Below are 17,045 nucleotides of genomic sequence, written 5' to 3'. Positions count from 1 at the left end.
TTAAAAAGTTAAAAAAAAAAAAATGCAAAGTACTGATTCAATATCAGATTTAGATCACATTCGGAGCCTTAGTTTTATTTTTGGTCAAAGAAGGAATTTTACAAAAAAAATTGTGTAAATGCATACACAGACCCCCCCCCCCCCAAACGACGCGTTTGTTGTGTCCACAAACGCTGAATAAAGTCTATTCATTAGATGACATAGACACACATATTATGTTAATGTTTTCCATGAGACATGCCACCAATGACATCGTTAATAATTCATTTCCGGTTTCTTGTTTTTATCGAACCGAAATCTGCAGTAGATAGGTACTATAGAAGGAGTGTACCTACTCAGTACAGGCATCTATAATATTATGAGCAAATCTGATGACCGCACAGACACGAAACCTAAAATATAACTAATATACCAATTTACTTACCAAGCCTGTTCACCCCAAATCATCCTTATTATTTCATTTATTAATACATTTACTCAAATTCAAATCTTTGGAAGTTAAAGTATACCCACTTATTATTATTTTCAATTATTTAGTTTTTTCTCATACCATTTGAGGAGTTTCATGTGGGGTGATACAATGGTCTTTTGAAAATAAGAATCCACCGTTTTTACTGTAAATTATCAAACATATAATTTTGTTGAAGATGTTGGTGTATCTAAATCTAAATGAGTCATTGTAATCTAGGATAATAGTCCATAAAAGTAGTTTTAAAAATTTATAAATTGTAACTATAGATGTAATATTTCATATTTCTACTTTAGTACATAATTAATATTAGAGGCACTCCTCAGACAGTTTTTACAAAATATAAAATATTGATGGATAAATAATATGGTATATATACCTTATTACTAAGTAATTAGTAATTAGCATTATTTTCAAACATCATGTAACCCCATATCTTTCAAAACTCAAACCACTTTTACCGTGGATCTTATTAGTACACTAAGTTAAATAACTCAAAAGCTACTGGGTTAAAACAAAAATTAATTTAAACCATTACAGTTTTAAAAATGCCTAAAGATCATAGAAAAAAGGGCGAATTCCATTAAAAAAAAAAATTAATACCGCTACAGGGCACTTCTTAAATGGCAAAAAATCTAAATAATTGGGAGTGCGGTGTTCGAGTAGGTATACTTCAAAATTTCAGAATTTGAATAAATTCGTCGTGTATCAAATGGGAAAATGGGGGTTGATGACCTCGATAAATCACCCTGTGGACTCGGGAATTTCTCGCCTACGATGTTGTAATGCCGTGTCGTCGTAATGCCGGTGAAACAGATTAGAAGAGCGACGAGAATATAGGCGAGATCGTTCGAAACGAAATTGGACGGGAAAAAAATCGAACGAAAAGTGTAGAAACGGACTATATATTGGCGTAACGGTATCGCCGGACAGTCGGTCTCGTTGCAATGTGTAGTACGGGCGCTGTGTTTATATATCATATCATTATACGATGAGATACGTGTATTACACTTATGCGCGTATTCCGCATAGGAACATAATAATAATATGTACCTGCACGCTGACCGATATCAATAGTTCGGTTATTGTGTCCCGGTCGTTACGTTTTCCTTTTGTTATTATCATTGTTATTATTATTGAATAATACTACTGTTGCTACTGGCCCGTATGTAGAGTAAGTTTGTCGGTATATTCTTTACACTGTGGTCGGTACACACCGTGACGACGATCTTGTTCGTGTGTGTGTGTGTGTGTGTGTGTGTGTGTGTGTGTGTGTTGTATTTGTTTGGGTATATACCTATATAATATTGTGTACAACCACGACTACAACAACTGCGATACTTACGAATAACGATATACCTACTCATGATGATGACGACGGCCGACGACTATGATAATAATAATAATAATAACGACGACGACGAGACGGTGCCGATGACTGTAACACTCTATAGTTATATTAAATGACTTTATAACAACGTATACGACCGTCGGTGCAGCCATTAATCAAATTAAATTTCGACGCTCAGCGACCATAACGATTTCGAGTTGTGGATCAAGATTGATGTAGTTATATTATTTTGTGCACCAGTTTATCTCGACCGTGATAATAATATGATATTGTGTAGCAAAGAGTAAAAGACGTACCTATTGGAACACCGCGTGCGACAACGGTGATAACAAAAACGACTTTTAGCCGTAAACATTCGTCGGCGTTTCCGTTACAATTTTACAAAGTATTAAATATGAATGCATTAATAATTGTCCATATGGTGTATAATACGTAATGGGTTATCGTACAATCTTCTATAGCGATCGAGTCTTACGATCATATAATATAGGCACGTGATAATCATTCGTATGCATAATCGATATTTTGATACGACAGTATAGTTTTCGTTTTTTTCCCACACGATTCCAAACTATCCAATGGAAATTAATTCGAAATTCACGCGTTTAATAAAAAATGAGTGTTGTCTTATAACGTTTCGAAAAAAAAATTCCAATGTCAAAAAAATAATAAACTATTGGACTTCACAGAAATAATTATAATCCTTGTTCAGTTAGGTACTCTATGCTATTTATAATTTATAGTTGTAGGTATTAGGTACGATAACAGTCACGTAAGTTGGACATAAAACAAAAACCTGGCTAACGTTTAAAATCTACCCATTTTGTTTAGACATCATTATTTTAAAACCTGCATAACTGCAAGGAGCTGAACATAAAAAAAGTTCAACTATACACAGTAGCCAAAACAAATTACTAACCCTTCAATAAACTCTGTGTCAAAAAAAAAAAAATTAAAAAAAAAAACGTTTGATAAAAAAGTAATAAAGACATACTTGAGTGTTCATGATAAAATAATAAAAAATAATAACTAAAAACATCATTTAATATTAAGGGAAATAATTTGAAATCATATTATAGTGATCATCTTTATTTCGTTGCTATACAATCATCGATTGCTTTTTATTTTTATTTGTATTTTTTTTTTATACAATCACAATAATTAGGTATATTTTAACAACCTCAAAAACGTACGGTGATCGCATTAAACGCGCGTCAACTAAAATTGTTTTTCAGAAACATATATTTTACAAACAAACGCGACGGCTAATAAAATCTTTATTTTTGTGCGATAAGACGTAACTATGCATATTATATTATATTATAATATAAACCTAAATAATAAAATATCGTATTCTATTAAAAAAAAAAAAGATTTTGTTTACAACAATTATTGACGTTTTCTTGGCATTATTTATCTGTTCGCCATAATTTAGAAACGGTGACAATTTTTTTTATCCGATTCATCCACGTGGTGCAGTGTATCGATATAATATTATTATGTTTATTGTTTATAATATATACACTGCAGCATACAACAAATTATACTATTAAATGGAATTTATCTATGTGTGGGTACGCAGACACCACCACCTACTATAAATACAATACACATTGAGAGTTTGTATAAGTTTTTCTGCGAGACATCTATATAGACATATCGGCGGAATAAGCGAAAAGAAAACGATCATTATTCGTATTATTATCATCATTATTATTTGCGTGTCCTATATAATACGCGATACATGTGTGTCTGTACGTGTGTTCGTCTGTGTCTATGTGTGTACGCGAGCGTGTGCGTATTTAAAGAAGAAGATATTTAAATAAACAATATGGCCGAGACGAACGTGATCGCGAAAAAAAAAAATAAAACCTAAATTCACATTTTCACGGTACTGCGCTCGCTTCCTCCTCCGTGGACATCTCTTTCGCGCCCGCTCGTTTCGCCTACTGACCCAATTGCCACACACCTATGAAAGATGACACACTAAAGATGCGATGTATTATATATGGTATGTGTGTGTGTGTGAAAATTTTTCTATTATTTGATTGCCGATTGGCTTCAGGACACAATAAATGTTTTGACGTACGTAACGCGCGTTCCACGCGGTACCGTAAAATACCGACGTGACAAATGTCAATATGATAATAATATAATGTATATAATAATATGATTTAATATTATAGCGCCGAAAACTATAATATATAAGTACTTATATATATTATATTATAACAGTGGTTTAAACCAGAAGGCCACCTATAAGCATAGCCAACGAATGATTTAGAGTACTCACGCATCATTGTCACAATTATATTGTGTTGGCAGTCACAAAACTAAAAACTTAAATAATTATGACTCGTTAGGTATAGGTAAATTTGATTGTCGTTGTAGGTTTAAATATTATCTCAAGTATACTCTGTCCAGCGAGAGAACGCGTCGATTCCGCGCATCCCCATGCGTCGCCGTGCTATCAAAACCGGTTCCCTGTGGCAGGGTGTTGCGTAGGGGAACCAGTTTTGGTCGGTGCGCGATGCGTTCTCTCACTGGACAGAGTAGGTAGGTAAATTTACCTATATAGGTCTTTGATTTAATATTTTACCGTATTTCAATAAGCTTGAACGGTTATTTTTAAACAATTTCAAATTGTTGGGTATCCAATACCTGCGGTGTACACGCGGTCCAATGTATGATATCGTGTGACTTAACGGATTGTTCGGTTTGCCCACAGCCCGCATGGTGCCCGAGTTTCTGGAGTCGTGGAAGAGACGCCCGGGAGACTTGAGTACGAGGTGGCATTGTACAAGGAAGCGCCGGCCCGATTGACGAACTTGAGTCACAACAGCGAACTGCCAGTCGACCAGGCTGTACCCATCGGTACCAAACTTCAACTCCGGGCCAGGATCAACCCACATTCAGGTATATATAATATGTATAATATTATAATATAGGCATATATTTGTGTAATATGTATACGCTGCACAGAGTGTTTTGTTTGACAGTGAACGCTTAAGCCAATTCTAACGTTTTGTGATGATTTAAATAATATTAGGCTTAGTTTTATGTAGATTTGATTAGGTATTGTCAACAATCGTAATAGGACAACTTAATAGGAATTTAGTTTACTTACCTCATGTTATACCTATAGAGCTTTAATGAAAAAAAAAACACAGACAACCATCGATGTGTTATTACAGTTAATTATTTCGATTGATGACGCAAAAGTCTTAATTCCACAAGACAATATTAGTCTGGTGTGAGCACAAAACGTGTCCAGCTCACACAGGTTAGGTAATGGAAAAATTTCGATTTCATATCTTTAATTTTCTAGTCGTGTCATTGATAACTGAGGTTCAAGTCCAAATAGTGTGAACATCATAATATTATGGTATACACACCTACTATAGCCAGCAATAAAATATAATTAATAAAAACTCGCTAAGCATAAAATCGTCACGCGCGCTCCGAATATGTTAGCGTCGCTTATGTGTACGCTGTATACGATTTTAGAACTATTATGACATTTGCTACAGGTGTCTAAAATAATATATCACAGAGTTTGGAGTAGGTTCTCTGATAGTGTGATATCAGGTGACTTAAGCCGAATTCACAGCTACGTCGTCTGTCGTGTCGTGTCGTGTCATGGCCAAAATGTGGGCTCAGTCCAACTCTGGAAATGTTCTAGTGGATCGCATGCTGAGTGCATGATATATTATCATCATTATAACGGCCAATCAGAACACGATAGTAGGCACACGACACGATAGCCGTGCCCCAACCGTTGCTACCGTGGTATGCAAACCGCATACGCATACGCATACCACCTATCTATTATCAGTGTCGAGGTAATTGATATTTGCATAGACCTATTAACTTAGTTAATAGGCCTATAGATATTTGTATGCTACGAACAATCGAAAATGTTCATATAATACTATTTTATCATATCAAACTATATTATAGACATACAATATTATATTTAGGTGGGTACTTTGACCATAACCCACCTCTCAAATTGTTTTTTTTTTTTACAAAGCTCCGGCCGTTTCGGGCATATGTCCCATTTAAAACCTTATGTTAACCACGCCACTTCTGCCTATTATGTCCTCGTCGCACATTAGTACAGCTATTCGTCATGTCGGAAAATCGTTACGACAACAATCACGGTGTTGGGTATACAAACTTACCGCCTACCAAGCGAGCCATGATTTCGCGCATCAATCTGCAAAACGACAGTGCAGGTTACCAATTTTATCTATCGTCAAACAATTTTTTGATTTTTATATTTTTTTTGTATACGACAGTTCGGACGACGACATTGTACCGAATGATGACCTACAGCTAGCCCAAAGATCGAAATTAATATGTCACCACCGCGTCCGTGGACGTTACAGGAAATTACACACAAAAAAAAAAAAAACAACAAAGAAAAGAAAACGCCTCACGATAATCCGTCAAATTAGCATATTAATATTATTAATCGGATGATACGGCGGCCACCAGCGCCGATCGAGAGTTACTTTTCCCGGTCAAATTAATTATGCTATTGTATAGAAAGTAAACGCATCGTGTACCTAATTCGGTTAAAAACCACCTCTGACGAGTGTAGTAACAATAATAATATTTATAATAATAATAATAATAATAATAGTAAAATCGCTTTAATTATTGATCTCCTGACGAATAACTTATCGGAATAAATAGCACGTACACGATTCGAGAAGAAAATCGCTCGCGTTCTTGTACGCAATTTCATACATCATAACATAATAATATACGCATGTCACATATTATTATACATACTAATCAAAATGAATATTTAAGTAGGTAGGTAAAACGTTTTATTCCTAAAAGATTAAATTTATTTTTAAATTCTTATTTTATTATTCACAAGTGTATACATGATTTGTTCACTCATTATATGTTTGTAATAAACTGTGTTGACAACTCTATTTTTAAACGACAATTCATATTTTGAATTTCACAATCTTGCTGCAGAGTCTTTGAGAAAACAAGGGTGGTATAAATATTTAAAAGTTTCATTTAATTAACAAAAATTTTACGATAAAAAAATGCATAATAATAGTCAATGCTTTTCGAAACGATAACAGTTGTTTACTTGTTTATAGTTTATACATTAAACAAATTCATTCTGTGTGCGCAATTTATTTACCATTTATTTAACCTTACGAGCGGAACCTGCTATTATTATTGCACTGCAATTTGATTATATATCGTGTGATTGTAACAATAATTGATCGACTAACCTTTGTTTTCCGTTTAGCTTGGAAGTTTGTCAAGTTGATGGAAGTGTCCGTGTCTCCAGATCCTGACAACGCACACGTATCTGGAAGTGTCGCTCTGGTAAAAGACGGGTAAGTGTCAATGATATGATTTTATAGCACTTAATTAAATGTGTATGAAATAAACGAATATAATATCAATAATATCATAAATTAATAAATTACAAGTGTTCACAAAAAAACAGACCGACCGACTAGTCTTTACTGAAGTTAGAGTTAGTACCTATATAGAGCAGTGAACTCATATTTTCATTACATAATATATTGTTAGTGATGAAAAAAAAAACTTAAAAGAAAAGTAGATAAACGATTGAATAGTTGAAAAACTTGATATTTTAGAATGAATTTCAAAATAGATAAAAAAAAAAACAAATAACGTGAAATACTCGAAGAATTATAATAAATATCATAATTTTTTTTACTCTCAAAAAAAAAAAAAAAATAACCGTAAATTTATACAATTTTACCAATGTTCAATATTCATAAAAACAATTCTAAATAATATTTTGCTAGAAAATCTTGAAAAGTCGGTAAAATATATAAAATATTTAAACTTCACTGTATTGTATATACCTACGCAAAACCAATAATTGTTGGCTTATTTTGATGTATTTATTGTAGTAATTTCACAAAAATATGCAAATACTAATAAAATCATTAATCGCCGTTTGCTGAAACATATTGATATTAACTGTATAAATCGATTGTATTTTTATAAATAAAAAAAAGGACCAATTAATAATAAACTAAATGTATTATTTAAATGTTATTACAATATTATACTAGGGGGCTTGGTCCCTTGCTCAGTACGCTTGCCAACCCCAACTTTAAACTCATAACTGTAATTTATATCATTTTTAAATAAATTGATTTTTTTTGTATTATTCGGTTTTTGCCATTTTAACTAAACTCACTGAAATACAAAAATTCCAATATTTTTTTTGGTATATTTTAATTTATAATAGAGAGATATACCTTATTTGAAGAATTAAATTGATATAAATAAAGAATATTACATTTTCACGTAAATTCGATATCAATGCGGGACTGTTATCAAAGGTTCTAGGTCACTTTGTACGGTCGAGCATTAAAAGTGCGAAACGCGGACACTTTGTACGGTCGGGTAAAAAGGTACATTGAAGAACGCGGACACTTTGTACTATTATATACATAAAGTATATATATCATAAATATAAGTTATATACCTAAGTAGTAAGTATATATAATATTATAAATTATAATGTAAATTATTAAAATAGAAAAACTAAAAATAAAAAGTAAATTGTTTCATGGTATATTAATAATGATCAAAATAATCAAACAAACAATAATATTATTATAAATCTTAATTGTATTATAATATTAGATATTAGTTTAAAGCAAATTAAAAATGTGTACAGTATAAATATGTCATAATGACAAATAAAATATAATTTTTTACCTATAATATGGAAATAATTCGTCAAAATTAACGATCTATAAAATATAAAATTTCCATTCTTTAATATTTAAAAAAATCTTTAAAAACTACATGTATAATATATGGAATTTAAAAATTCCATATTTGTTATTTCCTTTTTTTGATGTTTGTTAAATAAATAGTTTATTATTGCCAGCAGTATAGGATTTTTGTCTTTTATGAAGTCTATTGCCACATTCATCCAATTGTATTGCTCGCAAAACCGTCCAAAAATTTAGTAAAATTTGTCATATATAATATATAGTATTATTTACTTGCTAACTTAGGTATATAACTTATATTTATAATATATATACTTTATGTTATGATAGTACAAAGTGTCCGCGTTCTGCAATGTACCTTTTTACCCGACCGTACAAAGTGTCCGCGTTATACATTTTGAACAATGGACCGTACAAAGTGACCGTTTACCGTTATCAAAAATATTTTTTGAATTTTTATATTTATCATTTATGTTGTATAATACAATAACATAGTACAGTTCATTGTGACTTTGGTAAATAGATGCGCACTGTACATATTTGCATAAGACGATATGTACATATTACATATTATATTGTGTGCAATACGTGAAGCCAGTGAATACGTGGAGTATTTGGTTCCTCTTGAATTGTTCTACTACGATTTGTACATTAAATTGATTTAAAAACGACCGTTTGTTTAGGTGGGTACTTACGCCTTTTACGCATATTACAAAAAAGTCGAATGAACATTATATTTTGTTTTTTAATGAATATTTCACTGACTCTGCCCTATATAATTGTATTACCTATCGATAAACGTTTCTTTGAACGGAAGGCACATCTCATACTTTGAATATTTCGATACGCCTTTAATCTTCCACTCCAACTCCATATTATATGGCTACCTTAAGCCCCTTCGCCGCCACTGACTACAAACTCCATTGGAAGTATATGAGGTGTTTTATTTTAATTCACAATGACGTCACATAAAGCGTTGCACGCATACCAGAAGCGGTACACATTTTATTCTCGTGAAATAATAATGACGGTAATTTACGACGTTCTTACTAATATTTTAATAACTAGAACACGCGACGTATTATAATAATATTAATAATGGATGTATATTCTATGGGCTACAGCGTTTTTCAAACGGAAATTATTAATTCGGTGCGGTGGACCATCGTTGTTGGCGTCGGTTTTTAACATAAACAAACAAAAAAAAAAAATTATTAAAGCCGAAATAGTTACGCCAACACTGAATACAAATAACTTTCGGGAGAAGTTTTATAAATCACGGCCCACGATTCTAGACCGATGGCGCCAATTTTCCATCAGGGTTAAGACTCGCCGTTATAAAATGAATACACAATAACAGAGTTGCCATTATTACTAGGGGTGGAGAGTGGATAGGAGGCGAGATAAACGAACAGAGAGAGACAAATTACCACACACTAACATACATTTACATTTATATATCATACACTACAATATACAGAGTATTTTCTATACCGTTAAATAATAAATTGTCCTGCTTTCCGACGCAAACTTATTTTTTTTTCAAATGAGACCACCTATTTTTACAGTTTGTTGATAACTAGATGATATTATATATATTTTAATCGAAATTCGAAATGAAAAGTTTTGAGTTATTTAACTTCGTGTACCTACTAAAAAAAAAAAATATCTCTTTAACATTATTGACTTTTCAGTAAAAAGTTTAATTCTCATTTGGAAAAAAAAATTTGTATATACAGGACTGATGATAAAAATCTAAGGATTTAAAAACATGCATTATTATATGAAAAAAAATAGGGGTGATCGTGCTTGGCAAATACGCTGGTTTTCGGCAATAACATTTAAAAAATATACTTTAAATAAATTACTATAGAAAATTATTACTCACCTTATTTGAAAACCATACTTTACTATAATTATCATGATGTGTTTCTTTTCTTATTTTCCGATATAATATTGTGTATAATAATATAATACGTTCTCCGATCTCCTGTCGACTTTAAGTTGCATACGTCGTTAGGTGGGTCACACATACGTATTATTACCAAATAGGACTTGTTGGGTTTATAGCGCGTGACTATACCATCATAATATTACGCGTATATACTGTTAAAGTGTTATACCTAGAACTATAATTGATACCTATCATAATATAATAATTATATCTACCAACGTACAACGGCGATGAACATAACACGTTGAAATGTCCATCTATTGAAATTTTTTTTTGAGAACCATTGCACAATTTTAAATTTCCGAAATACAGTTTTTAATCTAGATTAATCATTTTTTGTTGGCGCCACGAGTCTTCGTAATATGGAACTTTTATTGTATGCAACTATCGATTTTCGAACGACGTTTACAATGTTACGTGGACAAACCACACACGGGGAATCGGGACGAAATATCTTATTATGATACTATATTATGACGGAGACATATTATTATTAGACGCGCGTAAACAACACAAAATTGCCCGTGACCCAGTGATGGGCTCACCAGCGCGGAACCTATAAACCTCTACCTATACGACAGAAGGCGAATAATAATATGGTACCTGTACGACGGTGCGATGGCGTTATTTTTTCATTATGACCGTGAATAATGTTCATGTTTTTATTTTGTTATTTTTCATACACCTGTAGATGCCGGAATCGGGATTTCGCGACAATCATCCCGCACCAGCCGGCCAAGTACCGGGAAAGGCACAACGAAGTGTTTTTGGACTTTGAGGCGTTCCTGTTGAGCACCATGAAGGAGCGATCGACGTTGTGGATTCACTCGCAGATCAAAGCATGCATGGATGCCAACGACTGTCAGCCGGTGAGACACTGCCCAACTCGATGCGATTGGTATCAGAGCCAAACTCGCCCCGATTGACTTGTATAGCGTTTCAATGGCCGGATCCAAATTTGCCCCACCCCCTCTATATCATAAAATGTACATGCGAAAAATGACTGAGAATATAGTGGCTTAATACTTAAAAAAAAATCAAACTGATAAATTTGGAGTAAAAAACCACAAAGTTCGGATTTTATATAAAAAAACCTGTTCGTTTTAAATTTCTACCAAGTTAATAACCTAACGGTTGTATTTCACCTACTTGTATGATTAAAATGTATTTTTTCTACACGTGAAAAACACTAATAATAATAATTAATACGCGTCAAGTCCACCATGGCAATACAATACGTTATCGTATTATAATGTTTATCTTAGCGGTCTCGCGCGGGACTTGATGTCGTACCGTAAACACGGTATAGGTAAACATATAATTTATAATGTATTTGTATATATTTACACGTCTCGGCGAAGCGGCTGAAACTGCACGCGAATCGCATTATAATATATTATGGCGTGTTGTCATTATACCGTCGTCCGCGCGTGGAGAGCTTGCAGCCAGCTCGACAATTCAGTGGCACCTCCTCCTTCTGCCACCTATTACGGCGGACGGACGAGTTAGGTACATCTGCATCCGCTGCCGCTTCCTCGATCTGCTCGTGTAACTAATTTTCTCCTTCGGATTCCAATCCGTCTGATGTGCGTGTGTGTGTGTGTGCATGTGAGTGTGTATGTGTGTGTGTGTGTGCAGTCTGTGGTTTCTTGTACGATTTCGTCGGGACGTCGCCGTAGTCGACTTTTCACTTGACGTCCGTCCGGTTGTAATATACGTGCATAATGTTATTGATATTATTGTAATGCGTGTATACGCACAACACGATCGTCGTAAATTACACAGTTGCCACTCGGTTTGCGTCGCGTCGTCTCGCGTAAATAGCGTTTCGTCGAGTGGCGGCCACACGCTGGGCGGCTGGTTCGCTTCTGTGTGTTTGGCGTTCGGACACAATAATAATATGTTATTGAAAAACCGTTAAAATTGAACGACCGACACGATTTCGCACCGCGGTGGAATCTAGGGTGAGAGTGGACGACGACGACGACGACTTTAGTGAAGTCTGCTCGTCGCTGGGGATGTCATGTCCGTTCGAAAATTACCACATTTTAACAATAATATAATATTATATAATATTACGTAATACTCTCGTAGTTCGATTGTATTTGTGTTGATCGAAGTGGTTTTTTCTTCACTGACATTTTGCTTTTTAATTAATTGTTGAATAACAATTTTATTACATGGATAAAACCACGAATTATAACAAGGAATCCTTATCAATAATAATATTACGTACCTAGTCGGTTTTTTTTATGATTATTCTGTCGGATATTATCTGTTATAGTTTATTTTTTTATTTTTTTATTTTTATTCATCCTGGCATCTATGGCCATTAGCTGTTAGTAGGGTTTTGAAGTAGTGGGTTTTTACACGTGAGTGTTTGTGTTTGGCAGAATTTTTGATTGGGCACCCGTAGGTATCTGCCATGAACGGGTGGGGGATGTTTTCCGGACACCGTAACTTGCCCGAAGAAAAATGCCGCCCATGACCAAGGAATTGAACCGGCGCCGGCTGCGTCGCAACCGACGCCTTAGACCGCTCGACCACTCCGTCCCCCTATAGTTTATTATAATATTTCTTGTTGGTATATCTTTTTCGTGGATTTTATTTCAGTGTTTATTTATTATTCTAATGTGTATTTTCCATATTCTATATTTTTGTTCGATTCGTTATCGTATTGTAATTAAATAATTCTATAGTATACTAACACAGAACATTTATAAAAACAAGAGGGCTCACTTATCCAAGCCTGCTTATGAACTATTGTGATTAGCTTACACGATACACAAAAACAGCTATTTCTGGTAAAATATTTTTAATATTGTTCAGTTTCAATGTTTTTTTGTTCTGCATTTTGGGTGAAACTATCATCAACACAACCAAGCATTTTTTTTTTTCAATAAACGAACAGTTTGAGTTTTGTTTAATAAGAATGGTCTTCTCTTCCTTGTGTATTCGTCTGCAGCGAATATCTCTGTAATATGAAAGTAGTTTTTAACGACACTTCTTCGAATTAGTAATATCGTTATCACAAAGTATTATAGTGTCATAAACTCTTAATGCACTGTAAACTATAGTAGGATCGGGTTTTTGGACGGCGTTTTGGGAGTTCAATGTTTTTCGTGCAAACAAGTATGGGGAACGCCCGAGCTAAGATGTTTGGCCGGTCCAGCGGGGTTCAAAATATTTTGGGTTTCCGGGACCCTGGTCAATGAAAATAATGTACGCTATATCAATATAAATACCAATTAACCACGGTCGCGATTTTCAGGAATACTGTTTGGACTTGTTCGAGCCTTCCGGACACGGGCGCAGGCGCAGGAGGCACGTGCCGGGCACCGGGAACGGGACCGCGCTGCAGCAGCAGCAGACGTCGGCCGCCGACGACCGGAACGCGACTAACTTCGCCAAGTTCAAGGAGAACATCGAGTACACAGTCATCATGCCCGAGGACATCTACCACGGTGCCGCGACCGCGTCCGAGAACAACTGCGGGACGTTCCTGGCCCTGTCCGGGGTCCTGGGCTGTCTCCTGTTCGTCGCCGCCATGATCCTGTGCTACCTGACGTCCCGGCTGCAGGCGGCCATCGGGTCCAAGTACAGGACGGCGCAACAGGACGCGTTCGGCAGCGGTCGGCTCCACACCGGCACCGGTCAACCGTCCAAGTTTCCCGTGTCGTTTTCATCCGGTTCGTCGGCGTACTCGGGACGGCTGCACTGACGTCCGTCGTCCGATCAGATTCGATTATTTTTTCAAATCTTTGTAAATAGTTGTTTTTCCTCTACATTACGACGGAACCCTCTTACACATGTTATAGACGCTTGATTCACGATTCAATTCCTGCACGATGGTTTTTCGTTTTTTAAATTATTCTTTTTTTTTTTTTTTAACTTACCTATACGAAACACTTGTCTCGTGCTGGTATCCAACAGCTTAAGTGGCACGGACGATGGCTACAGGACGATTTTAACAGCAAACATTCGTACATTGTCTCGGTAGGCGCATAGTTTTGTGTTTCACTAAAATAGCGAGTCAAATCATTTTCACGATTTTACGATGTTGGTGTATTGTCAATATTTTTTTTATTTTAAAACTATATTTTAAATTTTATATGAAAATATCGAAACGTTATAATATTTTAATAACAAGCGTGAGACGACCGATGCATTGCGAATTCCGTTGTTGTCCTTAAGGCTTAAGGTTGAGAAAAAAAAAACGAAAGTTGATTGAGACGACGAGTGTTTGCTGTTGAAAAAATTCCCTGTTTATATGTTACGTTTGGTTATTCATGTAGTATGCATAAACCACTATTCGGTGCTACAGAAAATCATCGGTCGAGAGACACTAAAACGAAGATTTTTTGACTTGTCTATACTATAAATACACCGTTAGCTCACCGCCATCTTTCCGCCAAAAATTCAACCATCGTACTAACTAAATAATCTACATTATTATGTCGGATCTTATAATATAGGATTGACAATGATTTTTTTTTTCTCTTACCCGACACCTTGGCGATGGGTCAACCGTTCGTTGAATACCCTCGTTTGACGTATCGCCTGCAATCGCCGTCCGTCCACTCATAATATTATATCGAATAAAAATCGTAATACGTTCCAAACCGTGTAAAAATAACCACGACGGGTTGAATTGAATCGTGATTTAAATGATACTATTGCGTGCATTTTGGTCCGCGACCGTAGTATAGTATGACATAATATTATTAGATTTTAATATTATATTAAACACTATATACACTATATTTTATAGTACAGAGATGTTATTAAGGCCGCTGTTCAGAGCAGTATTCAGTCTTGGTCAACAAAGTTCGATGTTATAAATAAATAAAAAAATAAATTGTCATTATCATAACAATTGTTGTATTGTCCGATGACGACGCATAATATTATATATTATTCATGTCACCGCTCCTCTACTATTATTATTACACGTAAGTAAATCTTAACTGTAGTTAATTCGTCATCTTATATAGACTAGTAAATGTAATTGTATTTGATACGTGTTCATTTTAAACATCTGTATTATTTTTTTTTTTTTTTAATATTATTATTATTTTGTATTCGGACGAGCGATATAAATTGATATATGAGGCTCGTAGGCAATTTTATGAGCATTATATTCTATATTAAGATGATGGTATTATTATCATAATTTAATATAATATTATAATATTATATAGGCACCTAGTATTATACAACGTATATTTAAAACATGTGTATTATTTACAATATTACTATTAGAATAAATATTAATATGTTTAGTTTTGATCATCCGTGTTTTTTGAACTATTATTTGTATTATCATTCGTAAATATAAAATAATATATTTCGATAAAGTATTATTGTTATGCACGTATACTTACTCCGTACTTGCACCCACACACGCGCGTCAACGATGTACGGACATTTTCGGGGATTATTTTTCGTCTTTGTTTTTTTCACGGTCGATTCGTCGTCAGTTAATTTCGTCCGACCACCGTGTCCCGGACCCTACACCGCCATTTATGTTCACCGTGCACAATAATATAAACGTCATAATAATAAGAGCCCGATCATCAAACAGGCGTTATTTTTATAGCGCCCTTTCGTCTGTAAAAGTGCAATACCGGTGTACAAGGTGATCGCCGACAAACGGTGTCCCGAATAAATAATAATAATAATAATAATATGTTTTATTATTCGAGACGTCGAGTCTCGAATCGTTACAACAGGAAAAACTGTCGCGATGTTATGCAAATAATAATTAATATGTAATGGCGAACGCAAAAGCAAAAAAATAAAATTACAAATATCGATCATTAAAACAAAATATATATGTGTTATACGTAGCGTAAGTTAGTTATATATTTTGTCAGGTATTTCTGTGTTGCACCCTGTATACATTAACACGACGGATTCATAATATAATTTATTAATATATTCCAAACAGATTTTCGCAGAAAATATTACGTCGGTCTGCCTGGGCGTTTAAATACCTATTTACAATAAGACGTACGAAAAGTTATCAAAAACCCTATTTCAGAAATTTAAAAATCCATCCAAAACATATTTTCGGAGACTAAACCTCATCAGGACGGGTTTTTGAAGTAAGCATTCGAGATAATTTATTACTTTCTCGCCGAGAAAGAAAGTATCGTAAAATATGGCTTGCATCAGAACTAATAAAATATAAAACCGTGTAGATCTAATATCGTAATTTATTGTTAAATCATATTATATAAACATATATTAATATTAGGTGTGTGTTAAAAAATCAATGTACAAATTTCACGCAAAACCTAATATTGTTTTACCTGATTTTGTAAAAATTTCCGAAAAAGAGTTATACACAATACATGTATTGATATTAATAAAATATAATAATAATTAGAACGTACGGGACAGTATTTTATGGTAGTTAAATTATGATGCTATAATCGTATCATGTATAATATAATAATATAATATAATATAATATAACATAATATTTTTATAATATTGTAGCTGAGT

General features: G+C 34.1%; 1 protein-coding gene across 1 annotated transcript in view; it reads left to right on the top strand.

The window, feature by feature from the left end:
- The window catches only part of LOC132947158 (uncharacterized), a 32,449-nt gene extending 16,622 nt beyond the window's left edge, over positions 1–15,827 (top strand). Inside the window, exons 5-8 of the mRNA XM_061017369.1 lie at positions 4,549–4,736; positions 7,102–7,192; positions 11,227–11,404; positions 13,807–15,827. Of these exons, the coding sequence (XP_060873352.1) occupies positions 4,549–4,736; positions 7,102–7,192; positions 11,227–11,404; positions 13,807–14,256 (907 nt within the window). The 3' untranslated portion in view covers positions 14,257–15,827. The remainder of the gene's footprint in view (positions 1–4,548; positions 4,737–7,101; positions 7,193–11,226; positions 11,405–13,806) is intronic.
- The last annotated feature ends 1,218 nt before the right edge of the window (positions 15,828–17,045 follow it).

The sequence above is a fragment of the Metopolophium dirhodum genome, chromosome 6 (assembly GCF_019925205.1).
Source record: "Metopolophium dirhodum isolate CAU chromosome 6, ASM1992520v1, whole genome shotgun sequence".
NCBI lineage: Eukaryota > Metazoa > Arthropoda > Insecta > Hemiptera > Aphididae > Metopolophium > Metopolophium dirhodum.
The sequence above is the reverse complement of the archived record's forward strand: the minus strand, read 5'-3'. Positions and strand labels throughout refer to the sequence as shown.